We start from the raw sequence: 24,654 nt of genomic DNA on the forward strand, positions 1-24,654 counted from the left end.
ATTGGAATGACTCCTTACCCTCTCCCTTAAAACCCCCATCCTTTCGTCTTTCCCTCTCCTTTTCTCTTTCCTGATGAGGCAACAGTTTGTTGTGAAAGCTTGAATTTTGTGTGTATGTTTGTGTTTGTTTGTGTGTCTATCGACCTGCCAGCGCTTTCGTTCAGTAAGTCACATCATCTTTGTTTTTATGATATTTTTCCTACGTGGAATGTTTCCCTATATATATATATATATATATATATATATATATATATATATATATATATATATATATATATATATATATGCTTATTGGAAAAGAGTCCCTACTGCACTAAAGCTCCTCCAGGGTGACGATTTCTCTGGAAAACCTGGCATTTCAGTGAATTATAATTTGTATGGTAAAATCAGGGAAATAGCAGGGAATTCTATGTTTCTAACCTAACACTCTAATTAATTTTCTTGCATTTTATAAATCACAATTCTTAAAATACTTAATATTTCAATGTGTGTTGATTATATGAAAATTATAACATATAAATTATTAGTGTTCAAGAACTATGATTAAAGTACTGCTCTTTGGGTAGTATATCTCAGCTGTGAGGAAAGAAAAGTCATTATTAAGGTATGGTTCCCCCCACCTCTCCTACATTTATTATGGGCTTCTTATAGCATCATCTTTGTCTCCAAAGCTGCTCTCTCTCTCTCTCTCTCTCTCTCTCTCTCTCTCTCTTTCTCTCTCTCTTTCTCTTTCTCTTTCTCTCTCTCTCTCTCTCTCTCTCAAGAAGAATAAATAACTTGGAGTATTCACTGTGCCCTCACAACATTCGTGAAAAGAGTAGGATTTCCATTGTCTGTTGACGCATTAAGGAGACTGTTACATGTGATGAGTTCCAATGGAAAACATGTGCTAGCAACAGAAACATTTTCATTGAGTGCTCTTATATTGTCACTTGGTGAGCAAAATACTTGAGGTGTGTCAAAATTTATCATTCCCAGTACAGAACATTTTTACTTCTGTAAAACTTATGTGAACAATAATCTTTCATTTAGTGAATACTGGTAGAGCAAAAAAAAATTGTGGCTTTCACAACAAATACCAGCTCATCAAATAGATTTACCCTTCCAGAATGAGATTTTCACTCTGCAGCGGAGTGTGCACTGATATGAAACTTCCAGGCAGATTAAAACTGTGTGCCCGACCGAGACTCGAACTCGGGACCTTTGCCTTTCGCGGGCAAGTGCTCTACCATCTGAGCTACCGAAGGACGACTCACGCCCGGTACTCAAAGCTTTACTTCTGCCAGTATCTCGTCTCCTACCTTCCAAACTTTACAAAAGCTCTCCTGCGAACCTTGCAGAACTAGCACTCCTGAAAGAAAGGATATTGTGGAGACATGGCTTAGCCACAGCCTGGGGTATGTTTCCAGAATGAGATTTTCACTCTGCAGCGGAGGTTCGCAGGAGAGCTTCTGTAAAGTTTGGAAGGTAGGAGACGAGATACTGGCAGAAGTAAAGCTGTGAGTACCGGGCGTGAGTCGTGCTTCGGTAGCTCAGATGGTAGAGCACTTGCCCGCGAAAGGCAAAGGTCCCGAGTTCGAGTCTTCGTCGGGCACACAGTTTTAATCTGCCAGGAAGTTTCAGACTTACCCTTGTCTATGCAGGTTAAAGGAATGACTTTATGAATGGAGCAGAACTGATTCTTTAGGGATCGGAAAGTCAGTGGAGATTATCTGAGGCAAATCAAAGCTACCAATCTTGAGAAGTGGGATGCAGGAAAAATTGCTCCCCTGTCTACCCAAAGCTAGGATTATAAGTGTGTGATGCTCCTAATAGATTCAAAAGTTTAAAAGCCCTTGAAAAGCCATGTTTGTTTGACGAATCAAGGAAAAGTCTTGGGCACTCAGTCCTCTGGTTACCCCCACATGTGTGTGAATCAAATTCCATAGAAATGACCTGGTTGAAAACTGTGGGACATGTGCGGAAGCAGAATATAAAGGGGGATATTTCCATGGAGAAACAGCAAGAATTGGCAAAGAACATAACTGCATCTGTGACCATAGCAGACTAGGGGAAATTTGATGAACACATAATCAAAACAGAGAATATGTTTTGGGTAAAAGACTAGTTAATAGATGACACTGTGGATGATGTGTCCATAGGCATAGGTAGGACTGACGCTGCGAACAACAGTGATGACAACAGTAACTCTTCAGATTCGGATCTGTCTCAGCCATTTGACTTGGCTGACACTGACTATAGAATTCAACTATGTTGCTTCGTGAAGAACCGATAACTAAGACTCGTAAGAATTATAAGATGACACATCCTGGCAGATAAAAACTGTGTGCCAGACCGAGACTCGAACTCGGGACCTTTGCCTTTCGCGGGCAAGTGCTCTACCAACTGAGCTACCCAAGCACGACTCACACCCCGTCCTCACAGCTTTAAATCCGCCAGTACCTCGTCTCCTACCTTCCAAACTTCACAAAAGCTCTCCTGCGAACCTTGCAGAACTAGCACTCCTAGAAGAAAGAAGAGTTTCTGCAAGGTTCGCAGGAGAGCTTCTGTGAAGTTTGGAAGGTAGGAGACGAGGTACTGGCGGATTTAAAACTGTGAGGACGGGGCGTGAGTCGTCCTTGGGTAGCTCAGTTGGTAGAGCACTTGCCCGCGAAAGGCAAAGGTCCCGAGTTCGAGTCTCGGTCCTGCACACAGTTTTAATCTGCCAGGAAGTTTCATATCAGCACACACTCCGCTGTAGAGTGAAAATTTCATTCTATAAGATGACATTCTGATGTGAGTATATGGATCAGTCATAGTATGTAACAGCTTGATTCACATGAACTTTAGATTTGACACCACTTTTCTTGCCCACCTTTTTATGTGCAGCAATAGTGCCACAGACAAAAATTTTTGTGCTATGACCATAGACATCATATCCTGATAATAGGTAAGAAACAACTACAATAAAATCTTCTCAGTTTACCAGCCACATCATTTCGAATAAAGCACTAGAACTTTTGACATCTGTCTCTGACATCTTCGGGAATTGAAATCACTGACTTACAGGTCTGCCATGGTGTTCTGCTTATATAGATGTAATGACAGTGTCTGGAACTTTCCAAAGAAGACTAGAGAAGCGCATGCACGGAAGGCAATTTGGGCAGCTCCTAGCGGCCCCACCCTGCCGTGGGATGGAATGACGTAACATGGCACGAGTGGCCGGCACAACATTTGAAACTGCTGCTTTGCGTCCCTACGAGCATCAAGCCTCAAACCTACATCTTTGCTTTAGCTGAATATCCCAAGCCTGCTCCATGTCCTACTAAGTGTGTACCCCTGATCTCTGTTAAAAATGTTGTCCATTCTGATTTTGGCCGCTTCTTTGAGAACATAATCCCTATACAATGGTGTTTGAGCCAAAGCTCTCGTTTTCTCAAACTGTATTTTATGCCTGTTTTCTAGGCAGTATTAAGCCATGGCCAACTCCTTAAGCTTCCTTTGGTTGATACATTGTGAATCATCTGCACAACACTCGGCAGCTATGTGAATAGTTTGAATTATGTAAATGCTACCACACTTACAGGGTCACCATAGACGCCAGGAACTCAAAGGCGTATATTGTCTTTAATGGGGCATAACGATGTCTGTCTATGCCTCTTCAGCACGTGTCCAATCTTGCTATTTGTTGCTCCACAGTATGAAGGAATGCAGCTGGCTTGGTCTCCTCTGCCGATCCACGAGACGTCTTCGTTGGTGGCACTTGAAAGCCTTAGCAATTTCTCCCTTGCTGTAACCATTTTCTCTGAACTTGAACTTCAAATGCTGAAATTCAGGCCCTAGATGGTCATCCTCAGAAATAATCTTTGCCCTTTGTACTAATGTGGCAAGTACTGCTTTCTTGTGCACAAGGTATTGAAAACTGCATTTAATTAGTGATCAGTGCACGTCGATTTCCTGTACACTGAACGGCCAAGCCAGCCTCTTGCCTTCTGTTCATGTAAAACTTACAAGAACAAAAGCTTGCTAACCCTGTCCAACTCAACAGTAAATTTGATATTCGGATGGTCGTCATTCATGTGGTCAACGAACTGCTGCAGTGGATTTTCACCATGAGGCCATATCAAGAATGTGTCATCTCGTATCATGGGAAGCAAGATACACTATGTGATCAAAAGTATCTGGACACCTGACTGAAAATGACTTACAAGTTCGTGGCGCCCTCCACTGGTAATGCTGAAATTCAATATGGTGTTGGCCCACCCTTAGCCTTGATGTCAGCTTCCACTTTCGCAGGCATTTGTTAAATCAGGTGCTGGAAGGTTTCTTGGGGAATGGCAGCCCAGTATTCACTGAGTGCTGCACTGAGGAGAGGTATCAATGTCGGTCAGTGAGGCCTGGCACGAAGTCAGCGTTCCAAAACATCCTAAAGGTGTTCTTCAGGATTCAAGTCAAGACTCTGTGCAGGCCAGCCCATTACAGGGATGTTATTGTCATGTAACCACTCCGCCACTGGCCGTGCATTATGAGCAGGTGCTCGATCGTATTGAAAGATGCAGTCATCATCCCCAAATTGCTCTTCAACAGTGGGAAGCAAGAAGGTGCTTAAAACATCAATGTAGGTCTGTGCTGTGATAGTGCCAAGCAAAACAACAAGGGGTGCAAGCCCCCTCCATGAAAAACACGACAACACTATAACACCACTACCTCCGAATTTTACTATTGGCACTACACACGCTGGCAGAAGACGTTCACCAGGCATTCGCCATATCCACATCCTGCCATTGGATTGCCACATTGTGTTCCGTGATACGCCACTCCACACAACAGTTTTTCCACTGTTCTATCATCCAATGTTTACGCTCCTTACACCAAGCGAGGCGTCGTTTGGCATTTACCGGCGTGATGTGTGGCTTATGAGCAGCCGCTCAACTGTGAAATCCAAGTTTTCTCACCTCCCGCCTAACTGTCATAGTACTTGCAGTGGATCCTGATGCAGTTTGGAATTCCTGTGTGATGGTCTGGATAGATGTCTGCCTATTACTCATTACGACCCTCTTCAACTGTTGGCGGTCTCTGTAAGTCAACAGACAAGGTCAGCCTGTACGGTTTTGTGCTGTACATGTCCCTTCACATTTCCAATTCACTATGACATCGGAAACAGTGGACCTAGGGATGTTTAGACATGCGGAAATCTAACATACAGACACATACAGACATATGACACAAGTGACACCTAATCACCTGATCACGTTCGAAGTCCGTGAGTTTCACGGAGTTCCCCATTCTGCTCTCTCACGACGTCTGAGGTCACTGATATGGAGTACCTGGCAGTAGGTGGCAGCACAATGCACCTAATATGAAAAATGTATGTTTTTGGTGATGTCCGTATACTTTTGATCACATAGTGTATTAGCAACCTCATGGACTTCAGAGATTGCTCCTCAGAGTACTCAGTGAAAAAATTCATGATTTTTTACTTTCATTTCCTTATGTCGTATGATATTATAGCTTGGGGTAACTCTTCCCATTCTAAAAGGATATTTTTGGCTCAAACAGGCAGTTTGGGCAATAAGTGGTGTAAGTTCTTGAACCTCTTTTCAACCCCTGTTTACTAGTCTGGGTATTTTGACATTGACCCCTCAATATATATATTCCTTACTGTCATTTCTTGTTAATAATGTCAGCTTATTCCCAAGAATAAGCAGCTTTCACTCGGTTAATTCTTGGCAGAAATGAAACCTGCATTTGGATCGGACTTCCTTAACTCTTGTGCAGAAAGGTGTGCAGTATGCTGCTGCATCCATTTTCAGTAAGCTACCACAAGAATTCAAAAATCTTAACAGTAATACATACATTTTAAAATTTAAACTGGAGAATTTCCTCGTGGGTTACTCTTTCTATTCTGTTGAAAAGTTCCTTGAAAAATTTATCTGATTCCTGTATATTGTTGATTTCATTTACTTAAACTTATGAATTGACTTATTTTGGGTTCATAAGCATTTTATTATATCTGTTATTACTTTTATGTTGTAATTTCTTGTAGTGACACGTTCCATGACCTCGGAGATTTGCTCCTCAATTTGGTCCTACGGAACTTGACATGTAAATAAATAAATAACATCAGAACAAAATGATATTCCACAACAATGATGTGAACTGATAGTCCTTAAGGATACTGTGATCATAAATCCGCTTCAGTAACATCTTGAACTGTTGGAAGAATACCACATCAAGTGGCTGAATGCATGTGGTGTGTACCCATGAAGGAGTCCTCAGAGTTACACTGCGTTTGAACATAAAAAATATGTTTGGACAGTGTTTATTATATCCAGCTACAGTTCGGTACTAGACTCAAGAACAGAACTGATTGTATAGAATACACATCAGCAATGAAATCGAATCTCACAACATTGGTGCGAGCTGATAGTCTTTAAGGATAGCGTGATCATCAGTCCAGTTTAGCACGCCTTGAACTATTGGAAGAATTGCAGTGTAAAGTGTGCACCCATGAGGGATGGTCTTGTCTTGACTGTATACACCATGTTTTGCAGTTGGATAGCATCAAAAATAGGCCTGTCACAATATCCAAGCACATTGACCAGAAGAAGAGACATCCTGAATGAATGGTGTCAGGATTTGTTTCTTGATTAGGCCAGACTTCGAGGCAACTTGAATCAAATTTTGCAGTTTGAGCATGTATTGCACTACTCACACTTCAAACTGACCTCTAGGTTACTGATAAATTACCAGCCACTTCGGAAACACTTATCCACTTGCCGACATAACAGGTTGGATAGTGTAGGAATGAGGTCTTTCATGATCACTCCACACCAAATTTCTTATCAGTTTCTCTCCCTTGAAATGCAGAGCTCATGATGAGTTAATTCTTTCCATACATCACTTTGATCAGTTTATACAGCTGTATACATTCCATGGTTTTCATTAAGGACATTACCTCCTTGCAAAACTCATCACATCTTTCATTCACATCACCATCTGTATTCCGGGCTTCTGTGGTTTAACATTTTGTTATTGGCTCCAAGCAAGATGGTGTCTCCTTTTAAACTTTGCAACCCATCTGTTGTTACATCCAGTGAATCAAGACAGTCCTATTTCTCGGGCCTTTTCCAAACCCTAAGCACAAATATCCCTGTTGGGAATGTCATCACCTAGAACAGCTCTCACCAACCTGGAGTTTTCAGGTACATAATCGTCAAGGACGTGAAGTTTTGAGTGCTGGCATTCCAACACTTTCCCTGCAACGTGACGTAAGTATCATAGATGATGTATGTCTTGCACCGTAAAATATCATTTGAGTACTGTATTGGAGCTTAATCTTTTAGGTTTCCCAGAATCCTGGAATGCTATTATCTCCTTTGCCTTTTTGAAAGTGGTATCACGTAACTTCTTTCTCCTCAGTGGGCATGGCTTATAAAGAGGTGACAGGTTTCCATCACTTTGTAACAATTCTTCATCACTATAAGGTTCTGAATAATCGATGAGTTTTTCACAATCATACAAGTCTTCTTTTGTGTATTCACATTCTTTGACATAGTCTATTGTATTTTCGCGATGTATGTTATTACCACTGGTTGCCGCTGTTTCATCTGTCACATTAATTATGAACGCGGCTGCATTTCTCTCTTTTACTGCAATTTCTGTGGATCTTCTTTTGTGTTTGTAGTTGCCAACAATCATGCTCACTATATTTGCAGGATTCGTTGTCACTCAATTATGTTGACAGCGAGAGTAACGTGACGCACTATGAAATTGCTAACAACACAAACGTACAGATTAACTGCTGAGATTGATGCTACACAGATAGTGTCACTATTATACTGGTCTCCTTGCTCTTATGCGTATTGTCTGGCTGGTTCCACCAGGTGTTGCATCAGACAATTTGTCAGGTGACGTTCGGTATGGCACGGTGTGTGTCGACTATAGCACACACTGCAAATAACTACCTTAGCTAGAGGAACGCTGTTTACGATGACTAAAGTTACTAAAGTCACGATATATTAGGTATGGTCCACTGTGAGTGGAATATTGCATCTTCATAGCTTACCGTGTAACTGGCGATAGCACTTAGTTTATACATTTTTGTAATCAGTGCCTCAAACATAAGCACACAAAGCAGAACTCACAGCAGTTGCAACCACAACTTGCACTAACTCCCTTGTTAGAATTTTTCCACCTATATAGGTAACCTATATAGGTAACCTATATAGGTAACCTATATAGGTAACTACTGAGCAACCATTCTGTCTATTTGTGTAATTTTCCAGATTTATCGTGGTTGGAATTACTTTAATCTCTGCATGAATCCCTGTAACAATCACAGAAAAATTGTATATTGAATCTGTTTGTAATTTTGTCATTAAAAAAAATGACATGAAAATTTCCAAGAATTCAGTGGAACCAAATTAGTTTAAAAGCTGAGTCTCACTGCCAGTGTAGCAGTAGGTTATTTTCCACATTATGATTATAGCACATGAAATAAGAATGGTGTGCACATTGTTAGAATTTTTACATTAGCTGAGAGGAGCCAGATCATTCCCAGTAAAATTCTGCATCACTACATGAAATAGAAAAAGAAATGGCAAGACTGATGTGAGGACTATGTCTCATTATGTTTTGAACAGGGTCTTCTGCTCAGTTCATTCTTTGCTGGTAATATCCTATTTCTTTTCTAAGAAAGTAACATACATTCATGAAATTCATTGTACATTTTTGGTTTTTCATTTTTGTTTCTTCAGTGGTTCCGAATTTGTTCTTGTTGTAATACTCTGCATTTGCACCTCCCCAGTTTTCTTCCTTTTTTGAGCACCTGCCCAGTTTTCTTCCTTCTTTGAGCATCTCTCCAGTTTTCTTCCTTCTTTGATAACTAACAATATGAAACCTTTTTTTTCCAAATATTGTATTAATACATAGGTTAGCTGTAAGTTTCATTTAATGAATCCAAAGAGCTTGTTCTACATATTACTTTTTGTGCTTCAGAGACCAGAGGCCTTTGATACACTTATTGCTGGTGTTGAAAGGGCAATGACACATGCCATAGAGGAAGAAGAGAAAATTCCTATTCATTTAGTTACTAATTTTGATGAAGTTGTGGCTGATATAAAGGCTAAATTACAAAATCTGAAGGAAAATCCTTTACGCAATGAGAAACCAATCATATACCACTTGGATGTAGGTTAGTATTAATGAATGCAGTTAAGCTTTCATACTGTAGATTGTGAATGTTATAATATTTGCATATAGTCTCTTTACAGTCAATAACAAATATTCATCTTAAAAAAAAAGTTTGTTTTCAGGTGCTATGTATCCAAACATAATTTTAACTAATAGGCTGCAGCCATCTGCAATGGTAGATGAAGTCACTTGTGCCGCATGTGATTTTAATCGTCCAGGCGCCTTATGCCAACGTAAAATGGCATGGATGTGGCGTGGAGAATATAGTAAGTGTTACAGTGTTGTACCTTTCTGTATTACCAAAATTTGTCCCTTTTGCTGCTCTTTCAACTCAGTGTTTTTATTCTATAGAATTCTGATTTTTCTCATTAATTTTCATCTTGGTAACACTATTTTACATATAAGTACCTCCTGTGTCAGTAGGGTAATGAAAGGTTGTAGCAGAATGTAAATAATTTAGGAGTATGGGTAACAATTATTGAATAGGAGGGGTGTGGAATTGTTGACAGGCACATAGAAAAGACTGAGCCATTTGAATACACAATGTCGTGACTGCAGTTCTGGAGGTTGACTGGGAGTTGTGTTAGGTGGAGAGGGCAAGGAGAGAAAGGTGGTAGTGAGGAGAAGAGAGACTTCGAGAAGAGTGGCTGCTGGCTTGGAGGGAGGCAGCTGGTGTACAGAATAGGTCAGGGGCACTCTCTGGTGCTCCTGTGCTTGCCTGCAAGTACGTGCGAGGAGTGTATGCTACCCACCAGACAGTCGTGTTTTGCGTGCATTCTGCACTTGTGAGAGCCATGTGGCCACCCGCACCAATGGGCTCTCGACAGGACAGTACAATCGTGTAGACATCAGCCCAGTTACCCAACTGCCCACCTGTCAGCTGTTTGCCCATGGGCACTTCATTTGGAACAGCATGGCGTGGACTCTTGCGCTTCACTGATAAGCATATTTTTAAAATCTGATATATGTATCATAAGTTCTCCACAGGACAACAAAGAGATAAAAAGTCATAAACTGTCTTTGTAGATGTTTCTTGCTCCTCACTTCTCCCAGTCTTTACCAAATCACTAGCATTTGCACACAAGTAACCATATTCCTCTCTAAACATACCTGCTGGGCCAAATAGTGCCTGATAGTAATCCATTCAGATGGGTGCTCAGTAATGTGATCTGGACAGTGTTCAGCCAGCTGCCCTTCTGTGAAGAGTGTGACATTTGAGAATGAGTGAATTGGACCAACAGTCCAATCCACTGTGCAACTGTTGCATTTGTGCTAAAGTCTTTAGGACAGCTTATAAGGTAGCTCATTCCCTGATGAAGTGAGGAATGTCACTCTACAATCAGGGACACAACAGAGATGATTGGGAGTGCAGTTGGCTTTAGAGCTGCACCTTTTTTAGATTGAAGTGAGCTGATAAGTATATCTGCTTAAAGGAAGTCTCTCTAAGAGAGGAATCACCTTCAAGGGAGGTCAGGTATCCAACTACAGAAGGAATTGGCATATTTCATCAAAATATAAGAGGTGTTGGAGATAAACTTAGTGAACTTCTTATAGATGTTTACTCTGACATTATAGGTATATTGGAGCACCACTTAAATAATTTTACAATTCAGAGGCTTCCTTTAGCAGGATACAGAGTAGGTGGCTGTTTTTCAAGGAGATCCTTGCGGAGTGGGGAGTGGCCATGAACATAAAAAACAGACACCATTGGTGACCTGCAGCAGTCTAGAACGAAATTAGAATTATATTAATACCATCAGCTGCTGACGGGCATTCATATACCGTATATCAACGGGGACAGGTGGAAATGTGTGCCCTGACCGGGACTCGAACCAGGGATCTCCTGCTTACATGGCAGTCGCTCTATCCATCTGAGCCACTGAGGGCACAGAGCATAGTGCGACTGCAGGGACTATCTCACACACGCCTCCCGCGAGACCCACATTCTCCCCTTCTATGTCCGCACACTGCATTCGTAGTGTCCCACCCCAAAACACTCATTACTCATGGAAGACATTCTTACCAAGTCCCGTTAGAGTTCGAGGAATATGTGTGCATCCGCACAGAAGAAGGAGGTCATGGCCGGTATTGCCAGAACTAATATGGATATGGTGTCTGTTCTTTCGGACATGTCTGAGTAATGAGTGTGTTGGGGTGGGACACTACGAATGTAGTGTGTGGACATAGAAGGGGAGAATGTGGGTCTCGCAGGAGGCGTGTGTGAGATAGTCCCTGCAGTCGCACTATGCTCTGTGCCCTCGGTGGCTCAGATGGCTAGAGCGTCTGCCATGTAAGCAGGAGATCCTGGGTTCGAGTCCCAGTCTTAGCACACATTTTTCACCTGTCCCCGTTGATATATATCAATGCCCGTCAGCAGCTCACGGTATTAATATAATTCTAATTTCGTATTCCATTTGAGTCTGTAGATGTACCACAGCACTGCACTGAACAGATATTTGAATGTTGTGAATTTGGTGAAATTGAACTTCTAATTCTTGTTATTTATAGGTCCCCTAACTCTGACTTCAGAGCATTTCTGCTCAAGCTAGAGAGCGTTCTTGGTCCACTTTATAGGAAGTATAAAAAATTAATTATATGTGGTGACTTCAATATTAATATTGTATATGATTGTGCAAGAAAAATGATGTTGGTAGATCTCCTGAACTTCTGTGATCTGATGCAGATTGTGTTTTTTTCCAACTAGGGTGCAGGGGAACAGTAGCACAGCCATAGACAATAATTTTATTCATTCTTCATTACTGGCTGGGCATTCTGTTAGTAAAAGGCCTTTCAGACCATGAAGCACATATTTTAACACTAAAAGGCTTTTGTACTCAAATCAAGTGTCACATGTAATTACAAACTATGTAGCAAAGCTAATCCAGAGGTAGTAGAGTGTTTTTTAAACCTTGTTAAGGCATAAGAGTGGTGCCAATAACATAGATGACAAATATAATGCTTTCCTTTAGAACATTCTAAATGGGGTACTAGCAGTAAAAGGCAGCCTAGGTGTTGACTTGCGTGTTAAGGATATCATATAAAACAAAGTGGGAATTACATCAAAATATTTGAAGTAGTCACAATCAAGCTACAGTAGCCCATTACAAATATTATTGTAAGGTGTTTAAGAATGTTATTAGGAAGACAAAGAGTAGGTGGCACGTAAATAGAATAGCTAATTCACAGGATGAAATTAAAACCATATGGTCAGTCGTGAAGGAAATGCCTGGTCAGCAGCACAAGGTCAACGATAAAGTCAGTTTATAGTAAAAATATTTCTGTTACTGATAAGTCAGATATATGTACAGTATTTAACAATAATTTTCTGAGCATTGCTGGTGAATTAAATAAAAACTTAGTTTCTACGGGGAATCAAATAACTCTCTTGGAAAATGCCTTTCTGAGATTGGTTTCTGAAATACTCCTCTGTGATACTGACAAGGGGGAGATTGAGTCAATAATTAAATCCTTGAAGATTAAAGCCCCTCATGGATATGATGGAGTGCCTAGCAGAATATTAAAGTACTGTGCTGCACATGTTCGCCCTGTACTTAGCCATATTTGTAATCTTTCCTTTAGAAATGGTCAGTTTCCTGGATGATTAAAGTACTCAGTAGTAAAGCCGCTTTATAAAAAGGGAGAAAGGGATAATGTAGACTATTTTAGACCTATTTCTATGCCATTAGTGTTTGCTAAAGTAATTGAAAAGGCTGTGTATGTAAGGATAATTGATGATTTTATATCACATAATTTCCTATCAAATGTACAGTTCAGTTTTAGAAGTCATTTAACAACTGAAAATGCTGTATTATCTTTTCTGTGTGAAGTGCTGGATGGATTAAACAAAAGGTTTCGAACATTAGGCATATTTTTTTATTTAACTAAGGCTTTTGATGTGTTGATGATAAACTATTGTTCCAGAAGTTGGACGATTATGGAATACAGGGAGTAGCCCACAATTGGTTCACCTCTGACTTTAACAACAGAAAGCAAAAGGTCATTATTCACATTGTTGAGAATGGCTGTGATGTGGGGTCTGAGTGGGGTCCGGTCAAATGGGGAGTGCCTCAGGGATCAGTGTTGGGGCCACTCCTGTTCCTTATTTGTATAAATGATATTCCTTATAGTATTACAGGTAATTCTAAAATATTTCTGTTTGCTGATGTCACTAGCTTGGTAGTAAAGGATGTTGTGTGCAACATTGGCTTGGTTTCAAATAGTGCAGTTCATTACATATGTTCACAGCTTGCAGAAAATAAACTATCTCAAAATCACAGAATGACTCAGTTTTTGCAGTTTCTAACAGACAATTAAAAAAAACTGACATTTTAATTTCACAGAATGGGCATATGATTAGTGAAACCGAACAGTTCAAATTTCTAGGTGTTCAGATAGATAGGAAGCTGTTGTGGAAAGCCCACATTTATGATCTTGTTCAAAGACTTAATGCTGCCATTTTTAATATTCGAACAGTACCTAAAGCAAGCAATCATTCGACATGGAAATTAGTCTACTATGCTTATTTTCATTCACTTACATCATATGGTATTATATTTTGGGGTAACTTTTCCCATTCTCAAAGGATATTTTTGGCTTAGAAATGGGCAGTTCAGGCAATAAGTAGCGTAAGTTCGCAAACCTCTTGTTAACCCCTGTTCACTAGTATGGGTACCCTGACATTGGCCTCTCCATATATGTATTCTTTACTGTTGTTTCTTGTTAACAATATCAGCTTATTCCCAAGAACTAGCAGCTTTCACTCAGTTAATACTAGGCAGAAATCCAATCTGCATTTGGATCGCACTTCCGTAACTTTTGTGCAGAAAGGAATGCAGTATACTGCTGCATCCATTTTCAGTAAGCTACCACAAGAATTCAAAAATCTGAACAGTAATCCACACATTTTTAAATTGAAACTGGAGAATTTTCAGTGGGTCACTCCTTCTACTCTGTTGATGAGTCCCTTGAAAAATTAATCTGATTCCTGTGTTATATTGTTGATTTCATTTACTTAAACTTATGACTTGACGTATTTTGGGTTTAAACATTACTTTTATGTTGTAATTTCTTGTACTGACACGTTCCATGACCTTGTAGATTTTCTCCTCAATTTTGTCCTACGGAACTAGACGTGTAATTAAAAAAAAAAGATGTTATCACATTTACAGTGCATTCAAATGTTAGTGTGGAGTGTGCCGAAGTAGATAATGTTATAGCATAGAAAAGGGACACCTCGGAGTCTTTCCCAACATGAAGAGCAATAAAAAGCATGGCGATATTCTGAATGTGCATTTAGATCCATACCAATAAGATGGAAGAACACAATTATGCAAGTCATCTCTTTCTCTTTTCAGTTAAAGAGTTTGGAGATGCATGTTGAATTTCAGTTGGAGCCCATATTCAGTGGGTTTTGTAACTTATGCCCTATGAATGTATTCCGTTGGTACATTCAGGATTTCCTGAAAACTCATAATTTTTTGTACAATTTATGGTGATAAAATGGCAGGAAATGTCATATTGGTAGTTAAAGAAGTTCCGTATTAATACTTGTCTGCTAAGAAAGTATGTTATTTCAAGCTGTCAACACATTGAAGATCCATCAAAAATGCATTCTCTTAGTACAGTTTATTATAAATAAATGTCAATTAATAACTTATTAGTGATTAAAGGCTTCAAGAGATGATAAAAAAGGCAAGCCGTACTAGCATGTTCTGAAAGTTCGGTGATGCATAATGAATAGACTCACAGAAGTATAGAGCATTGTGTGACTTGTATAGCTGGTTTGCACATCACTAAATGCTTTCTTCTTTTCTGTTGCCAGCAATTGCTTCTAAAATTCAGTTATTTCCAGCATTTGTTGCTATTCTTATTTGTGTAATCCATAGAAACTGTCAGAAGGTGACCTCTAAAACTGTCAGAACGTGATCTCTGGAATTGTTAAAATGAGACCTCTAATTTGATGAGTCAAAGGCTTTTCAATTACACGACTTTAAGTAGAATGAAATAATCCCATCTCAGTAACAATCCTGAAACTGTAGAGACCCGAACTCCCCATCATGTTCCTTCTCGTGGAGAAGTTAGTCTTATGAAAGAATCTCTAGATAGTTCTATTACAACTGGGAGAAGCCTCTAGATTGTTTTATGTGTAGCCTGTGCTGCTAATAACTGTTCAAATTGTAAGAGTTTATTAATTATCTTCAAAAAGTAATTGGTTGTGTCTACATTCTGAAAGATTGTTAATGAAAAGGTTGTTGAAGCCCAGATCATGACGTAAATAAAATATGTGCTGTGATTATTTCAGTGCCAGCATCACGTAGCGAATTTCAGCGCATCAGGCAGCAGTTGGAGACAGAAAAATTCCCTCCCCTGGTGCCAGGTGGTCCCCACCGTGCATTTCATCAGTTATCTCGTGAAGACCAAGCAGCACATGAAAAAAAACGACTCACTGAATATTGCCGAAAAGCTTATAAGAAAATTCATGTTACAAGGACTGAAGAAAGACTCACCACAATTTGTCAAAAGGAGAATAGTTTCTATGTTGACACTGTTAGAGCATTCCGAGATCGTCGCTATGAATACAAGGGTCTTTCAAAGGTGAGAATAGGTAACTTGCTATGAAAAAATAAATGGAATGCTCTCTTACTGTAAAGGCAGATGGATTAGAATGGATTTGTGAATTTTGAATTGAATGTTGTGTCCTAATTTTACAAATCTGAATGATTCTGCATTGTCGTAAACATTCATGTGAGATTTATTGATAAAAAAAACCTCTATAACACTGTAACTTAGAAAATAGAAAACAGACAAGGCACAATTTATAAAAGTAGTGCGTGAAGCAAAAGGATTAGTCATAATAGGCTAAACCTGAAATAAAGTGTATTCTTATATTTTCTTCCTGCACTACTCATTAGAGTTCTTCAACATGAAGAAAAAGCAACGAAATGAAAAGGTCCATGGCTAAAAATAAAAATAGGAGATTAATAACACTGGTCAACAAAATTTAAGTTTTTTTAACATTAAAGGGCATGTAATTGGTGATTCTTACTGAGTTTCTTGTGCTGATTTCAAATCTTTTTATGTAATTACTTTTCAATCATCCACAGATTCTGAGTAATCTTATTAATAACATCTCTGAAAATTGAAGCAATCAGAATAGAAGTGGAGCAAGTCCAAAGAAAGCATTTCTGAGATATTGGAGGTAAAGATATATATTGGAAAAAAATTGGCATAAACTTTACAAACATAAATTTATTTTATTTTGAAACAGACAGTTGTACTTCACTTGTTCTTTGCAAAATGGAGTACGTAGAAAAAACATTGGCGGCTGCAACTATGTCTGAAACGGAAAATATGGACGTGCTTCAGTAGTCTCCAGAAAATAATTCCATTCAAAGTTGTACACAATATCACAGTTTCATGTTTATTATTTCCAAATCTGTTCTTCTATTGACTGCATTTACCTATGTATTCACACATAGAACAGTTCATTATTGTCTTCAGTCTCAGCGTCATTTTCACCAAACCGTGTTTGATATGTTTTGAAATGCAAGGAACATGTTTGAAGAATGTAGTAGTTACAGAATGCTGCAGAGTAACTGTTGGTGTGGCTAGGAAAAGTTCTCAGCTCTCCTTAGACCAATTTTCATCACCATCTCAGTAGCCAGATGGCAGCCACAGCACATGCTTCAACAACACATGGGACGCTTGCAGCTTATGTTGTCAGCTGCTGTATTGGTGACAAATACATGAGTGTGTCAGCTGTTCAGCCCAGTACTTTCCTGGATAACATCTATGAGAGGCAGTGTCTGTTGCTTGTCATAGGCCGACAAGAACAAATTTTATTTAGTAAAGTGATGACAGTTTGTGATTTTAACACAACACATAACATTCATCATAGATGATGGTTTCTTATCAGTTGATGATGGTTTTTTATCAATTGAAGAGCACTGAGAACTTTGCCTAGCCACACCAACAGTTACTCTGCAGCATTCTGTAATTACTCCCCACACCATATGACATAACATTTATATACATCAGAAGATGCAACTTAAAAGTTGTGAAACTGGTTGTGTGGGTCTATAACTGACGCTATACAGCTACAGTGGAATGTTGGACTTTTCATTCAGTTTTATATTTAATAATTTTAGTATCTGTATTAGAAAAATTTTTGCTGTGTGAATTGTCAATCAGCCATGTATAACTATCTTAGCTGTGGTAGCCCCAGTTTTAAAATGACTATGTGTAGTTAATCCTTCCATAAAATCTGGGCACCTCTGTTGTTGTAATTCACTGATATCATCAACACTTCCAAAATTTTCAGTCACATTTTTGCCGTTTGCTGGAATTGGTATGGGAAGGCGTGGTCCAGAAGGTGCTGGTCGATGGCTGATTCTAAAGATGGATATTTAACAAATGAACTAATGCCAGATGTATTTGTCAAGCAGGAGTGGCAGTCTGTTACATAACCCTTAGGTTCCTGCCATATCATAGAACTGCAAAAGGTATATGAAGGGATCCTTTTAACCAGTCAGTTAATCATGGCACAACAGCTTTGTGAAGCCCAAAAGTTATTCTGGTCTGTTTTATTGTCAAAATAATATTGGTAAATTATTTTAATTTTAGGAGTCAGATTTTGCCTCTGCGCTTTTCAATTTAATTCACCACAAGCGTAACAAAAATTGTTTTTGACATTTACACATTAGTGAGATATGTTCCTCCTCCTGAAACACAGTGCTTAAGAAAACACACTATCAGCTGATGCTACACTTGTCAGTTCATAGCTGAATAACACACAGGATTAGCTCCTCTTATTAAATAAAGATTCTACTCCTCTGGCAACTAAGCAGGACACCTTCAATATGTAATACATCTTCTTCTTTATTGTTTTTTGCAACAAGCCTTGGCCTGGGTAGGGAAAAGCCAATATTATGAGGAAAAGTTCGTTGCTGAACATTGTTATCATTCCTGAATTCACGAGCAACAGTTGCCTCAAACAAATATGCCAGTTGTTGACCCAGTTGAATAAAATTATATTATTTTAGTTACTGGATTTTGCACCTCATCTTAATAAACATTTTAAAAAGGTTAATGTTACAAAAAACTGGTGGGCAATGGAACATTTCTGCCCTCATTTTTGGATTTGGCAGTGCAGATACATAACAATCAGCTGAAATTATTTATTTAACATATTCATTGTTGGCCAGTGTTATAGACATGAAAGAAACAAAAGAGAATTATGTTATAAAAATACTAGAGCAGTTGTGTGATAGTATTGAAAATACTAACGACTCTTTGCTTCAGGCAAAAATAAATAAATATTTAAAATAAAATGAAGAGGTTAAAGCTTAGTACCATGCAAGTACCAAGGACAGTGAGTTGAGGAGGTAACATTATAGGTTTTTAAAACAAGCAAAAATATTGCATGTAGTAAAAACCAGAAAATAAAATGGAAAACATATGTATAGGTAATATAAACACAATAGATGGTAGATAAATGAGGTAACTTTTTACTTAGAACATCACTTACTATACTCTATTGGCAGTTACAGCTTAAATGTACACGAGTTATATTCTTCCATAATCTACACATTTGTGTACAGGAATAGATATACAAAGAGACATGTGTCTTTATTTCAACAATACTCAGTCAGATCTGTGAAATTCTCGAAAATTATGTACATTTCATCAAGAATGTTTTCACAGTGCTTTACAAACCCATTCATTCCATTCTTTTCTGTATTGCAACTTACGGCCCAGAACTTCCTTCATGTCTGTCTTCAGTCAGTAGTAGTATTTCCTCTACTTTCTTCCACATTGCTCCTGTATTCCCATTTCTGGTGCTTTTGTCTTTCTCCTTTTTGTTCCCTTTTTTCCTCTCTCTCTTTCACTTCTTTGATACGACAGATCCATTTATTTTGCTCCGTTACCAGTTTCTCTTTTTGTTGGTGTTATGCATATTTTCACACACTTTGCTACTATAAGTATCTCCTCAAAATAATTGCACAATTAGAAGTGTTACCAATTGTAGTAGTAGTAGTAGTAGTAGTAGCGGGCGCGCGCACACACACACACACACACACACACACACACACACGACTACTGTCTCTGGTTGCTGAGACCAGACTGCGAGCAGCAGTACATGATGGGATAAGCAACTGGGTGGTGGGGTAAGGAGGAGCCTGGGACAGGAAGGTGGAGGAATAGCTGGGTAGGGTTGGGGGATGGTAAAGTGCTTCTTGTGAGAGCATACAGGGACGAAGTGCGGAGAGGGTAAGGCAGATAGGTGCAGTTGGGAGGCTAGATGGAGAGCAGAGGGGGTGGGGTATAATGGAAAAGGAGCTAAATAAAAAGACTGTGGTGTGGTGGAATAGAGGGCTGTGTAGTGCTGGAATGGGAACAGGGAAGGGGCTGGATGGGTGACAATGACTAATGAAGGTTGAGGCCAAGAGCAGTGCAGGAACATATGATATATTGCAGGGAGAGTTCCCACCTGTGCAATTCAGAAAAACTGGTTTTGGTGGGAAGGATCCAGTGAACCAGTTATTAAAATGAAGAATGTTGTGTTTGGCAGCATGCCCAGCAACAGGGTGGCCCAGCTGTTTCTTGAACACAGTTTGTTGCTCATCATTCATGCAGACAGACAGCTTTTTGGTTGTCATGCCCACGTAGAATGCAGCACAGTGGTTGCAGCTTAGCTTGTACATCACATGACTGGTTTCACAGGTAGCTCTGCCTTTGATGGGTTAGGTAATGCTTTCAACTAGACTGGAGTAGGTGGTTGGTGGGAGGATGTGTGGGAAAGGTCTTGCACCTTAATGTGTTAGCCCCACAGAAGCATCAGTTCTTTCCAAAGGCCTGACCTTTTGCCCCACTCCCAAATTCAATCATGCAGGACTTGTTAAGGACCTTCTCTTCTTGTCCTGGTCCTTAATGTGAAACACTTTTCCGCCACCAACTCTACCAACCAGACTCAACCAAAGAATAATGTTTAACCCTACCTAACTCAGTTCACTCCTCCATCCAACCATGATCCACCCCCACTGTCCCCAAACAAACCCCGGTTAAATTTGCAGAATTTCTTAAACTCGAACCTTGCCTCACCATCATTCCCCAAATCCCACAACAAGCAGGCTAATTTTACATCTGCATATAGAAACTCAATCCATCACCTAAAAACTGATCTCAACCTTATAATTCTACCTGCTGACAAACACTCCACCACTGTTGTTTTGAACCGCAAGGATTACCTGCCAAAATGGCTCCGCCAGCTATCAGGTTCATCCACCTACAGACGCTGCCCCAGTGACCAAATTACAGAAATTCAGCAGCATCTCCAGTCTGTCTTCAAAGCCTTGGGTCCACCAGTGAACCACTCCCTGGAGTGTGTCTCTCTCTTCATCCCTACCACACTTTGCGCTCCTACCTTCTGCATGCTTCCCAATGTCCATAAACCCAATCACCCAGAGTGTCCCATTGTGACTGGTTACTGTGCCCCTACTGAGAGAATCTCTGCTCTTGCAGACCAACACCTTCATCCTACTACCCACAACCTACCCTCGTGAAGATACCAACCATTTTCTCCACTGACCCTCCACAGTTCCTGTTCTTTTACCACATCTGTCCTGCTCGTCATTGTTGATGCCACCTCCCTTTTCACTAACATCCGTAATGCCCATGGCCTTACCACTATTGTACGCTACATTTCCCAATGCCTAACAGATTCCAGACCTACAATCTCATTCCTAGTTACCATGACCAACCATATCCTCACCCACTACTACTTCTCCTTTGAAGGCATCACCTACAAAGAAATCCACAGTATGGCTATGGGCACCCAGATGGCACCATCCTATTCCAACCTATTTGTGAGCCATCTAGAGGAATCCTTTCTAATCACTCAGAATCCCAAACCCCTCATCTGGTTCAGATTTATTGATGATACCTTCGTGATCTGGATTGAGGGTGAGGATACCCTAACCACATTCCTCCAGAACCTCAACACCTTGTCCCTCATCGCTTTACCTGGTCCTACTCTACCTTCCTCGACGTTGACCTCCATCTCAAAGATGCCCACATCAATACCTTCATCCATATCAAACCTACCAACACCAGCAATCCCCCCTGTGGGTCCAGGATTTAGAATAGGCCCGAGGTATTCCTGCCTGTCATAAGAGGTGACTAAAAGGAGTCTCACACTTTTTGGCCCTATAAGTTCAGGTCAAATTTTATGGTTGACCTGCCACATTCCACATTCTACAGAAGTGTGGGCCATATGGGGAAGGATGCCTTACGTGGTGCATGAGTTATGCGTAGTGCTCTTAGATTCGATCTCCTGAACCTCTTGCCATGGCTTTGCTTCACCACCTGCAGTTCAGTTATTTTGGCAAGCAGACTTTCTGGGGTATGTCATCTTCTTCGGTTGTCTCCTGTCCTCTTTCACCCCCCTGATGATATTGGATTTCTCTGCGCCCAATTTCCAGCACGGTAGCCAGTTTGTTGTGGTGGGGCTGTCATGTACCCATTTGCTGGCAGCCCCCTGACAACACAGGGACCGCATTGCTGATGCCTGAGCTGTAAACTCCCCACATATGCTAAGGAGTAGATGCCTGTCTTCCTAGGGACTCCCAGCAATGTCAGGTGGCCTTTGCTGTGGCTGGGTGGCACCCGTGGGGAGAGCTCCTCATCGAAGTGGGTGGTATCAGGGTGGATGACCCACAATGAAGCAGACTAAGTCATCTCTTACTGGTGACCCTATGGTGCTAGCAGTCTTTAAGAAGGGCAAGATTGATTTCAGTGCTGACAGATACGACCCTAAATCATTTCCCTCCCTCACTACACCATGCAGGGAATGTAGAGCTACAGAACGGAGAGAGCCATATTCGCCTTGGTTTTTTAGTCTTTAGCAGAACCGATGGGGACTCTTTTCTACCGACGAAGCCCCAACTTTTCGTTGAACACCTTGAGGATAAGTTTGGAGAAATGACAACACTGTCCAAGATGCGAAACGGCGCAGTCTTGAATCAGACAGCATCCCCAGCCCAATCTTGAGCATTACTCACCTGTGACGAGCTGGGTGATATTCCTGTTTCCGTCACTCCACACAAAAGCCTCAACATGGTCCAGGGGATTATTTTCCATTGTGACCACCTCTTGCAGTCTGACAACGAGCTCCACACCAATTTAGAATGACAGGGTGTTCATTTCATCTGGCGCGTTTACAGTAGCCCCAAAGACAACAGGGTTGCTACCGGTGCCTTCATCTTGGCCTATGATGGTGATTCATTGCCTGAAAAGGTCAAGGTGATAGTTTACCGCTTGACATTAAACCGTACGTCCCTCCCCCTATGCAGTGCTTTAAGTGGTGGAAGTTTGGGTATCTCTTCCCGCTGCACTTCTTACACCAAATGTCGAGACAGCAGACTACCACTGCACCCAGATACTCCATGTGCACGACCTCCCACTTGCATCAACTGTGGAGAGCTGCACTCCCCCTGCTTGCCAGACTGCACAGTACTACAAAAGGAGCGGAAAATCATGGAGTACAAGACCCTGGACCGGTTGACTTACCAAGAGACTAAACATAAATTTGAATGATTAAACCCCGTTCGGTTGACGTTCACATCTGCTGCAGCTACATTACCATCGCCATCGCAATTCTGCACCTGAGGATGAGGTGGAGATATAAAGTCATACTCCAGTGGAATTGCTGCGGTTTTTTCCGCCTCCTGGCTGTGCTATGGCAACTGTTAACCTTTACACCTGCTTTCTGCATTGCCCTCCAGGAAACCTGGTTCTCGGCAATGCGAACCCCTGCCCTCCATGGCTATAGGGGATATTACAAGAACCTTAGCTACTATAATAGTGTCAGGTGGAGTTTGTGTGTGTCCTGAACTCAGTACGCAGTGAACCTGTGCCCCTTCAAACCCCTCTTGAAGTTGTGGCTGTCAGGATAAGGACGACACAGGAAATAACTGTCTGCAACGTACGTCTTTCTCCAGATGGTCCAGTACCCCTGAATGCATTGGCTGCACTGATTCATCAATTCCCTAAACCTTTCCTACTTTTGGGAGATTTTGACGTCCATAACCTATTGTGGGGTGGCACGTTGCTTACTGGCCGAGGTAGAGGTGTCTAAAATTTATTGTCTCAACTCGACCTTTGTCTCTTAAATACTGTGACCCCCACACATTTCATTGCGGCTCATGGCACTTACTTGGCCATTGATTTATCCCTCTGCAGCCCAGGACTTCTCCCATCCGTCCTCTGGAGAGCTCACGATGACTCATGTGGTAGTGACGACTTTCCCATCTTCCTGTCTTTCCCCCAGTGCCATTCCCCCAGACGTCTACCTAGATGGGCTTAAAACAAGTCAGACTGGGAAGCTTTCACCCCTGCTGTCACCGTTGAATCTCTACCACATGGTACCATCGATGTGGTAGTTGAGCGTGTCACTAGACTGATCATTTCTGCGGCGGAAAATGTGATCCCTTGTTCCTTAGGGTGCCCCCGGCGAAAGTCAGTATCTTGGTGGTCACCGGAAATACAGAGGCCATTAACGAACGTCGGTGAGCTCTACAGCGACATAAGCGGCGCCCTTCCCTAAAACACCTTATAGCTTAATAGCTATTAAATGGCCCCATGCCTGCATTTGCAACCTTATTAAAAGATGGAAACAGGAATGTTGGGAGAGGTACATCTCAACCATTGGGTGCCGTATGTCGCCTTCCCAAGTCTGGACGAAGATCAGATGTGTTTGTGGGTACCAGACACCGTCAAGTGTCACTGGCATTAACATCAATGTCGTGTTATCAATGGAAGTAAACGCAATTTCCGAGCACTTCGCTGAGCACTATGCTCAAGCCTCCGTGTCAGAGAATTACCCCCCAGCATTTCGCACCCTCAAACGGCAGATGGAAAGGAAAGCCTTCTCGCTCACTGAACATCATAATGAACCGCCCTGGCACAGAGCCGGTAGGCCATGTAAGTCCAGGATTCAACACAACCACCAACTTACCATATGTTCTGACAGCTTACAATGGATGTTGCTGAGGCTGATGGGCCAATAGCTGTCCACATCAAGTGGGTATTGGTTAGGTTTGAGCACTGGAATGATTGTGCTCTCCCGCCATTGTGATGGAAAGACGCCATCGCACCAGATCCGGTTGAAGGTGACGAGGAGATGTTGCTTGTAGTCGGACGAGAGATGTCTGATCAGGAGCTGTGTCAGGGCAATGTGTAAGGACGCTGAGGATCTTCCACTCTTTGTATTCCTTGTTAGAACATATGGTAAGTCACCGGTTGTGTTGGGTCCTGGAGTCACTCGGCCTACCAGTTCCATGCCATGTTTCCGCCAGGGTTGCTCAGCCACTGATAATCTAGTTTCCCTCGAGTCTGCCATCTGAACAGCCTTTTCCAGATGCCAACACCTGGTTGCCATCTTTTTTGATTCACGAAAAGCTTACGACTGACTTGGCGACATCA

General features: G+C 41.1%; 1 protein-coding gene across 1 annotated transcript in view; it reads left to right on the plus strand.

The window, feature by feature from the left end:
- Positions 1-24,654, plus strand: part of LOC126259790 (DNA polymerase epsilon catalytic subunit 1) — a 331,065-nt gene that overhangs the window by 51,207 nt on the left and 255,204 nt on the right. Inside the window, exons 9-11 of the mRNA XM_049956798.1 lie at positions 8,980-9,175; positions 9,297-9,440; positions 15,476-15,768. Of these exons, the coding sequence (XP_049812755.1) occupies positions 8,980-9,175; positions 9,297-9,440; positions 15,476-15,768 (633 nt within the window). The remainder of the gene's footprint in view (positions 1-8,979; positions 9,176-9,296; positions 9,441-15,475; positions 15,769-24,654) is intronic.

Source organism: Schistocerca nitens, chromosome 5 (assembly GCF_023898315.1).
Source record: "Schistocerca nitens isolate TAMUIC-IGC-003100 chromosome 5, iqSchNite1.1, whole genome shotgun sequence".
Lineage (NCBI taxonomy): Eukaryota > Metazoa > Arthropoda > Insecta > Orthoptera > Acrididae > Schistocerca > Schistocerca nitens.